Source organism: Salmo salar, chromosome 15, assembly GCF_965601325.2.
Source record: "Salmo salar chromosome 15, fSalSal1, whole genome shotgun sequence".
Lineage (NCBI taxonomy): Eukaryota > Metazoa > Chordata > Actinopteri > Salmoniformes > Salmonidae > Salmo > Salmo salar.
The window spans coordinates 54,544,220-54,554,949 of NC_138305.1; the positions used below are offsets into that span (position 1 = coordinate 54,544,220).

General features: G+C 41.5%; 1 protein-coding gene across 1 annotated transcript; it reads right to left on the minus strand.

Annotated features, from left to right (window-relative positions):
* Positions 1–7,529: 7,529 nt before the first annotated feature.
* LOC106571726 (4-galactosyl-N-acetylglucosaminide 3-alpha-L-fucosyltransferase 9-like) lies at positions 7,530–10,501 on the minus strand. Its single transcript, XM_014145128.3, has 2 exons — positions 10,302–10,501; positions 7,530–9,691 (listed from the first exon to the last, which is right to left on the minus strand). Exon 2 carries the CDS (start codon positions 9,681–9,683, stop codon positions 8,583–8,585), a length of 1,101 nt encoding a protein of 366 aa, XP_014000603.2. The 5' UTR covers positions 9,684–9,691; positions 10,302–10,501; the 3' UTR covers positions 7,530–8,582.
* Positions 10,502–10,730: the final 229 nt, after the last annotated feature.

A 10,730-nucleotide genomic window follows, 5' to 3' on the forward strand; every position in this document is an offset into this window, starting at 1 on the left:
GCTTTAACACTGAAATAATACACAATTGATCCTTCGCTAAGCCCTACACCCGTGGTTACTGTTGGAACCTCAGGAAAACATTTCCCCTGGATACAAACCCCATTCCCTATTCAAAGTACTGGAGGAAAAACCCCTACAATGATCTCAAGCTGTGTTTTAAAAGGTTCTATCATTTGCTTCATGTGTGGCACCCCTAAAGATGTCACATAGAATCCCAATGAACCATTTTCTTTAATCATGAAACTACCAGAGTTCCATGAAGGGGAATAAGATACATAATCAAGTGGGAATTGGTAACATACTGGGATGGGGGAAGAGTACAAGTGAATAACAGATTTTTTTTTTTTAAACGTGTTTTGTCAAGTTTATTTTCAAATGGTAAAAGCACATTAACACAGACACCATTTCCATTTACCTCCAGGGGTCCCCACCTTCCACCAACCTATAGGCATTTTAGCATCTACAGTGCTTTCAAAAAGTATTCACACCCCTTGACTTTTTCCACATTTTGTTGTGTTACAAAGTGGGATTAAAATGGATTTCATTGTCATGTTTTTGTCAATGATCTACACAAAATACTCACTAATGTCAAAGTGGAAGAATAAATCGAAGGGTGGGTTGCACCAACATGGTTTGAATGTATCTAGGATTAGAGCGAATTTAGGTTTTGTAAATCTGTTTAGAATTAATCAAAGATGTGTCGCACCACTTAATTTTACATCTGGATCAGTAAGTCTATGACTAACGGTTTTGATATTTGATGATTAGTGACATGTTACACCAATATAAGAGGTATTTCATGAGTTGAAACGAAGTAGCTAGCCGATTTGACAAATGAGGCCACAAAGTTGCTGTTCCATGATAAAATAATAACAATGTAACGTTAGAACTACTGCAACTCCATCGTGAATGGTTCTCATGGGTTGTTTGACTTGAAATAAAATCAGTTATTTGCCAGTACTAGACAGAACTCATTCGTTAGCTACTGTAGCTAGCTAGTTTATAAACCAAGCTAGATAGCATAAAATAAGAGGATAAAAAGACAGACAACACAACTGTCAAAAAGGAAGACAACTAAACCATTTTATGCGACAGATTTAATAGATCGACACGGATTAAAAGAAAAGAGGGACCCAAATCGGTAGAAAGCGTGCTGGAAAAAAAAGAAAAGCGAAAGCCAAAAAGGATGCAGCAGAGGAGAGGCGGGGGCTATTTCAGACTGGAGCCGGAGGGGGGGCCTCCGTCCAAGGGAATTGATCCTATCACCCAGAAAATATGCGAGATTATTCCCCAGCAGTTTGCCCCTCTCCATAACCCCTATGATGACGACGGACAACTCGAACCACCAATATTTAGTAAGCATAAAGCACGTTAAAACTAATGTTAATGCAACTCCACTACAATGTTACCGTTATCAGGCCCGTTCAGATTGTTGCGGAACATCACTCGTATCAAGGCTGGGCATATCATAAACCCCAATTCAATTGTACAAAATGGGCACGTAAATAGCCTACTAATAAGGAGTTATCATACTACTCAACCTGTCTAATTATTCTCTGAGGAACTCTAGTCATTTTGGTTTCTCCACAGTAGATATGCTGCCATTTTATCAATTAAACCACCTCAAAGTGGCAGTTTAGAATTAACCTCCAATCTAAATTTATATTAAAACATTTAAATTGAGCAACAGGCTTAAAATTAATCTAGGTTTAAAGTGAAAACTAATGATTTTAACAAGGATTAATTTAAAACTGTTTAAAATTTGGTGCAACAAGATTGATAGATGAACCTTGATTTAACCCAGTTTAATAGTTAATCCATGTTGGTGCAACCCACCCTAACATTTGTAGAACATTTATGAAAAATAAAACATGAATATATTGTGATTAGATGAGTATTAAACCCCCCTGAGTCAATACATGTTAGAATCACCTTTGGCAGCAAGTACCGCTGAGTCTTTCTGGGTAAATCTCTAAGAGCTTTCCAGACCTGGATTGTGCAACATTTGCCAATGTATTATTTTAAAACTTCTTCAAGCTCTGTCAAATTGGTTGTTGGTGTCACGGCCGTCGTATAAAGTGGACCAAAATGCAGCGGGAGTCTGTATACTCATCTTTTTTATTGGCAGAAAGAAGGAAAAACAAAACAAAAGTATACAAAAACAACAACCAGTCCTGTAAGGCATACAGCTATACATGAAACAACTACCCACAGAGACCCCATGAAAAACACCCCTACTAAATAGGACCCTCAATTAGAGGCAACAAGGAACAGCTGCCTCCAATTGAAGGTCCAAACAATAAACTAGACATAGAAATAGAAAAAATAGAACATAGAAATACAAAACAGAACACAACCCAAGAACACAACACAAAAACCGACAACACAAACACACCCCTGCCACGTCCTGACCAAATTACAATAACAAATAACCCCTTATACTGGTCAGGACGTGACAGTTGGTCATTGCCAGACAACCATTTGCAGGTCTTGCCATACTTTTTCCAAGCAGATTTAAGTAAAAACTTTAACTTGGCCACTCAGGAACACTCACTGTCTTCTTGGTAAGCAACTCCAGTGTAGATTTGGCCTTGTGTTTTAGGTTATTGTCCTACTGAAAGGGGAATTAATCTCCCAGTGTCTGGTGGAAAGCAGACCGAACCAGGTTTTCCTCTAGGATTTTGCCTGTGCTTAGCTCCATTCCGTTTCTTTTTTTCTCCTGAAAGGCTCCCCAGTCCTTAACGATTACAAGTATACCCATAACATGATGCAGCCTCCACTATGCTTGGAGATATGGAGAGTGGTACTCAATAATGTGTTGTATTGGATTTGCCCCAAACATAACACATTGTATAGAGAAAAAGGTTAATTGCTTTGACACATTTTTTTGTAGTATTACTCTAGTGCCTTGTTGCAAACAGGATGCATGTTTTGAAATATTTTTGTTCTGTGCAGGCTTTCTTCATTTCACTCTGTTAGTATTGGGGAGTAACTAATGTTATTGATCCATCCTCATTTCTCTCCTAACACAGCCATTAAACTGTAACTGTTTTAAAATCAACATTGGCCTCATGGTGAAATCCCTAAGCGGTTCCGTTCTTCTCCGGTAACCAAGTTAGGAAGGATGCCTGGATCTTTGTAGTGAGTGGGTTTATTTATACTCTATCCAAAGTGTAATTAATAACTTCCTCATGCTCAAAGGGATATTCAATGTCTGTCTGGAAGAGTGGTTGTGCCTGACTACACAAGCGGCAATGAGTAAACACACAACAAAAATAGTTCAATTTCCAGATGCTTTTACTTTAGCTTTTAGTGTCTCTGGCACTCTAGTCCACAAGCTGTTCAAGCAAAGAGGGTGGTTAAAGATGGCAGTCACCTGTAGTCTCCTGCGGTGGTGTGGCCTCATTGGCCCAGTCCGTAACTCTCCTTCTGAGGACTCTGTGGAAGGAGATAGAAACACAGTGTAAATGGGAGCGTAGACACACTCTGGCTGTGTCTACCTAACTGCTTCACTTGAGTGATGTCCAGCCTGCGCTCTTGTGCCAGTCAGTTGATTATGGAATGCCTTGCAGGTGTGCTGATTATATAATCCTGCACAGGTGTGTTGGGTGAGCATAGCTGTGGCGCTGTCTTCGGCTGGCCTGGTGTTGATGATAGCTCAGCCTTCCACACTGCTGAACTGAGTGCCGTGGTCCACTGTGCTGCAGCCAGTGCCACTGTCCATGGTGCTGCACTGGGAGTCCTTCAGCCACACCTATGCTCATGCCTCTCACGGTGCCACACCCACACCCAACTTGCCCTCCAAATATACCTCTACTGTTTTCAACCGCGATCACTGCCTCATTGCCTGCATCCGTAATGGGTCTGCGGTCAAACGACCACCCCTCATCACTATCAAACGCTCCCTAAAACACTTCAGCGAGCAGGCCTTCCTAATCGACCTGGCCCGGGTATCCTGGAAGGATATTGACCTCATCCCGTCAGTAGAGGATGCCTGGTCATTCCTTAAAAGTGCCTTCCTCAACATCTTAAATAAGCATGCCCCATTCAAAAAATGTAGAACCAGGAACAGATATAGCCCTTGGTTCTCTCCAGACCTGACTGCCCTTGACCAGCACAAAAACATCCTGTGACATTCTGCATTAGCATCGAATAGCCCCCGTGATATGTAACTTTTCAGAGAAGTTAGGAACAAATATACACAGGCAGTTAGGAAAGCTAAGGCTAGCTTTTTCAAGCAGAAATTTGCATCCTGTGGCACAAACTCAAAAAAGTTCTGGGACACTGTAAAGTCCATAGAGAATAAGAGCACCTCCTCCCAGCTACCCACGGCACTGAGGCTAGGAAATACTGTCACCATCGATAAATCCACTATAATTGAGAATTTCAATAGGGATTTTTCTACGGCTGGCCATGCTTTCCACCTGCACTCCCCCCCTACCCCGACAAATCAGCCGGCCTAGACAATCTGGACCCTCTCTTTTTAAAATGATCTGCCGAAATTATTGCAACCCCTATTACTAGCCTGTTCAATCTCTATTTCGTATCATCTGAGATTCCCAAAGATTGGAAAGCTGCCGCGGTCATCCCCCTCTTCAAAGGGGGAGACACTCTAGACCCAAATTGCTACAGACCTATATCTATCCCACCCTGCCTTTCTAAGGTCTTTGAAAGCCAAATCAACAAACAGATTACCGACCATTTCGAATCCCACCGTACCTTCTCCGCTATGCAATCTGGTTTCAGAGCTGGTCATGGGTGCACCTCAGCCATGCTCAAGGTCCTAAACGATATCATAACCGCCATTGATAAGAGACATTACTGTGCAGCCGTATTCATCGACCTGGCCAAGGCTTTCGACTCTGTCAATCACCACATTCTTATTGGCAGACTCAACAGCCTTGGTTTCTCAAATGATTGCCTCGCCTGGTTCACCAACTACTTCTCTGATAGAGTTCAGTGTGTCAAATCGGAGGGCCTGTTGTCCGGACCTCTGGCAGGCTCTATGGGGGTGCCACAGGGTTCAATTCTCGGGCCGACTCTCTTCTCTGTATACATCAATGATGTCGCTCTCGCTGCTGGTGATTCTCTGATCCACCTCTACGTAGACGACACCATTCTGTATACTTCTGGCCCTTCTTTGGACACTGTGTTAACTAACCTCCAGTCGAGCTTCAATGCCATACAACTCTCCTTCCGTGGCCTCCAACTGCTCTTAAATGCAAGTAAAACTAAATGCATGCTCTTCAACCGATCACTGCCCGCACCTGCCCCCCCGTCCAGCATTACTACTCTGGACAGTTCTGACTTAGAATATGTTGACAAATACCTAGGTGTCTGGCTAGACTGTAAACTCTCCTTCCAGACTCACATTAAGCATCTCCAATCCAAAATTAAATTAGAATCGGCTTCCTATTTTGCAAAAAAATCATCCTTCACTCATGCTGCCAAACATACCCTCGTAAAACTGACCATCCTACCGATCCTCGACTTCGACGATGTCATCTATAAAATAGCCTCCAACACTCTACTCAACAAATTGGATGCAGTCTATCACAGTGCCATCCGTTTTGTCACCAAAGCCCCATATATTACCCACCACTGTGACCTGTATGCGCTCGTTGGCTGGCTATCGCTTCATACTCATCGCCAAACCCACTGGCTTCAGGTCATCTACAAGTCTCTGCTAGGTAAAGCCCCGCCTTATCTCAGCTCACTGGTCACCATAGCAGCACCCCTAAAGCCAATTCCTCGTTTGGCTGCCTCTCCTTCCAGTTCTCTGCTGCCAATGAATGGAACAAACTGCAAAAATCACTGAAGCTGGAGACTCTTATCTCCCTCACTAGCTTTTAAGCACCAGCTGTCAGAGCAGCTCACAGATCACTGCACCTGTACATAGCCCATCTGTAAACAGCCCATCCAACTACCTCATCCCCATACTATATTTATTTATTTATCTTGCTCCTTTGCACCCCAGTATCTCTACTTGCACATTCATCTTCTGCACATCTACCATTCCAGTGTCTAATTGCTATGTTGTAATTACTTTGCCACCATGGTCTATTTATTGCCTTACTTCCCTTAGCTTACCTCATTTGCCCTCACTGTATATAGATTCTTCTTTTTTTCTACTGTATTATTGACTGTATGTTTGTATATTCCATGTGTAACTCTGTGTTGTTGTATGTTTCGAACTGCTGTGCTTTATCTTGGCCAGGTCGCAGTTGTAAATGAGAACTTGTTCTCAACTGGCCTACCTGGTTAAATAAAGGTGAAATAAAAAAATAAAAATGTAATATGTATCCAAATTGAATGTGTGATTTGGTGCAGTGAACAAGTGACTTTGTGAATTTGTTTGTTGTACTCAGTCAAATGAAAATGTGCTTTGAAACATGAGCTATTTCGATGATCTGATTGCATTTTTGTGCTTAGAGTTGTGAACATTTTACACATACTTGTAAAGATTGCACCAAAGTAATTCAAAAACTAACTTCCAGGGTCCTGTGAAGTCCAGCCAGCTGCTTGTTGATTCCCCACAGGGCTTGGTGTGAATGCTGTAGGAGGCCTAAACCTAACCAGTTTGAGTACAATGAGGACCCTGTCAACCATCAGCAGACAAATAACAAAGGCTCTGAAGTTGTTGGCTGCACATGTCCGTGGTTCTCAGCTATTGATAACAAGTCGAAAAAGACAATAAAATCATGTTGAAATTACAGAAATTACACACTTGATGAATCAGTGAAACAAATTTCACAAGGTATCTGTACTCAAAGATTTGTGAAAGGTCTCCAGGAGCTGTATTGAAAAGATCCAATGAGTGTTCTCCCAGATCTTAAAAAAAAAAAAAAAAACGGGTTTAAATTAAATCAGGATAAACACACCTCAGTTTTAAATCACACATCACACACACACACACACACACACACACACACACACACACACACACACACACACACACACACACACACACACACACACACACACACACACACACACACACACACACACACACACACACACACACACACACACACACACACACACACACACACACAGACAGACAGACAGTTTTATAAAAAACAATGATGGGTGTTTAAAAATGTACAAACCAGTTGTTGTATATCAAGATGCATATAAAAACATCACTTACAAAAAATAATATAAATAAACAACAAAGGGAAAATGTACTTACAGCTGTCTACAGGTGTCTTCTGCTCAGTGACGGAATAGAGTTGGCTGACTGGATGCTGTCCAAGAGTCAATGCTCAAGATGTTGTCTGCTGTAATGTCAGTAGTTATTAATGTCTTAATAATGGTGCTTTATTTATACATCATTGATCTTTGACAAGTTCAAGCATTCTCTCTGGTTAAGGAAAATGGTATAGGCATCATGCCCAGACGCCACCCTGACCTCGCATGCCCAGACGTGACCCCCATACATTAGCTTCCACCTCACAGACACATACGCACGCAAACTGAGGTAAAAATGGGGGGGGGGTGAAATGGTTTTCAGAATTAAAAATAAAACATTCATGTTTGGTATTGTTTTAATCAACAAACAATTTTCTGGTTAGAATTAAGTGAACCCTGCATGTTTTAAATTCACAGCTCTGGTTATTAATAAAACAATTATTTGAAGCAACTAAGCAACTAGGCCCCAATACAATAGCCCCTTGATCAACACCTTTTACACCATGTCTGCACACAGACACTAGGACCCCTCCTCACATCCGATATACTGTAATCAAATAAGTGGGGTGTGATGTTTACATACAACATGTGGTAATGCCCCGGCCACTCTGAACAATGGGTGTGATATTTACATCCTGGTGTGAAGTCACACCTGAGTGTGATATTAAAGTCCCAGCCATTCAGAACAATGGATGTGATGTTTACCTACTGTACATCATGTCATAATTTCCCTGCCACTCAGAACAATGGGTGTGATGCTTACATACATCATGTCGTAATGACCCGGCGACTCAGAACAATGGGTGTGATATTCAAATCATAGGCAGAAGTCCCGCCCCCCTCCTCAATCAACGAGGTGTGAAAGTTAGTTTGACAGAAGCTACCCTACAATAACTACTCTCATGGCATTTGAAAATTGATGATGTCATCAAGTTAGAAGTTTTTTTACTTCATATTATTTTCTACAAAACGTAGAAATGCTCTGTTTTCACGTTTGTAGACACTGGTATTGTGCTGGAGATAAAACATGGTTGAATTACCTTTTAATTATTTCAGCTCAAAATGTGTGAGTGTAAAAGATATAAAACATAAATACAGGTAGTAATTCAGACAATAAATAGTGCAGAGGTTGGTTGTTGGGTAGTTATAAAGATAAGAGCCTGAATGGTTCTGGATACTTCAAAACCTAGCTATGACACTAGTACAGTAAAACAACCAGGTACACTTATCTTACAAGTAGTGCAATAGGTCGTAAAGGCACTGTGTAAACGTTGCTATTGTGGGATGCTGGGTGTGACTAAATTCCATCCTGAGACATGATAATGTACATGGAGAGAAGAGGGTAATATAGTGGTAACAGCACATACACCGATGAGGATGTAAGTGACTGATTAACCAAAATGCCATTTGTAAATATCGTGAACAGCCCTGTACTCCCAATGTTTGCCTATGTGGTCACAGGCATAGCAAATAGCTTGCGTGAACTCTTGACTCAGTTGAACCAGATGTTCCTGAGCAGAGGAGTTTCTACGCCACTGAAAGTAGCGCAGATATGCCTCATCATCCTTGTCCAACTTCAGGAGGAATTCAGCCAGGGCTTTTGCATCGGGAAAATCATTAATATGGATGAAGGAATCTCCTGGGACAAAGTCTTCATAGTTCTGTCTCGGTGGGCCCAATACCACTGGCACAGTTCCTGCTGCAAGTGGTCCGTTTAGCTTCTCAGTGATGTAGTCTTTGTGGACTGAGTTCTCAAAGGAGAGGTAAAACTTACAGCTGGAGAGTGTTGAGTAGTAGTCCTCATAGTTCAAGAATCTAGCAAAGGCCTTGCCAAAGACTTCCACCTTAATGTGTTTTACAAGTTCTCTGTAATATTTGTACCTTACCCCTGTTCCAGTGGCAGGGTCATTGTTGCTCACAATCCAGCAAACGAATTTATCCTTCTTGGGCAGCACAAAGTCCTCACCCTGGCCTTTCCTTACGGTCAAGCGCCAACGCACAGGGATGTCTGCGTCCTCCCTATAACTCAAGGTCAAGTTGAAAAGGTTTTCTAGACCAGGTATTCTAATTGTATTTGTAGGGGATTCCACATGATACCAAATCCACTTCTGGAATGTTGGTCGAGGTGATGGAGGCAAGTTGGATAAATCGTATTTGATGGATTTGTGAAAGATGAGCACACCATCTGCCTTGTTGTACAGAGACCTGTCATCTGTCAGGTGGCAGCCATCAATGTTGAAGAAAGTGGCACAATCGCTAAAATCAAACCTGCGGTTTTCAGGCCAGAACCACAACAGCATGATGGGCTTGTCTGGCTCTGGCTGCTTCTTAGACAAGGACCTGTTCTCAGGTTGCTTTGAGTAATGAGGCTGGGGAGTGCAGTCCAGAGCTGATTTGTAATACATAAAAAACAGTGTCACAAATCCTCCTAGACAGAGGATCCCTACCAGGAAGATACGCAAAGCTCCTGTAAGGAAAGTACTTGACAGCATTTTTGCTCCTGTGAAGAGAGGAAAAACAAATTATTACATTATCATTCACACTCAAAGAAATTAAACCAAATGAAGATTTTTGTTTAACTGTTAATAAATAGCTTTTGTGTACAGAGAGAAAGTATGAGAAAAGAAGCAGGTGCTGATTAAACATTCTCTTTAATTTCAGAGTAACCACAAATACAGTTGATGCAATCGGAAACATGAACAATGAGAATGGTTTAGTCAGATTAGATTAAAAAGGAACACCGACGAAACGTGCCCATGTACCTGGCTACCTCAGGATTGTGTTGAAGTTAATAATAAAAATGTCCTTTCAGCACAACGTGTTGGAAGTACATGTTTTCTTGTTTTTTTTCACAATTGTGGGTAAGGTGTACTTTAAACAAGTGATCTTATACCCCTTTGCCGTACTGATCCACAAGTCTAGTTTGTTACAATGTCATCTGGTGAATGCTGAAATTCCTTATTCTTGACTAATAATGATTTTCGTTGACTTTTTTTATAGTCTAAAAACACTTAATACTTATAGACTTTTACATGACCATTCAAAACGCACTCAATAAGGCACCAATAAGTGAAAGCCAGTACTTGTCAAAGGAAAAGATAATGACTCACCGGTCAACAGGTTGTTCTTGTCATGCTGTATTCAGAGCTGCCGGGGATGTCATCCATATACACTCCCTATGTGAACTGTGCATCTGTGAAACATTTCTCTGGGTCATTGGTACTCATCAGTTCAATAAAGCGATAAGAAACAGTGACAAGCCGTTGTTTAAACGAAGGGAGAGAAAAAGTTATTCTGGAAGCCTTTACGGCAGGATGAGAAAGCATGAAAGGGAAATAGAGGTTGGGCCTCTGTTGGGAGGGTTAGGACAGATTGTGCCATGTCCCAACAAACAGTAAAGGGGGAAAAAATCCTGTATCTTTTCCCTTACCAGCAATAACATGCCTGAACATGTCATGGACATCATAGAGTTAGAACAACTAGGCTACAAAGACCGTTAATGAACCAAATATTTCAAGGACACATTCATTACAACAATT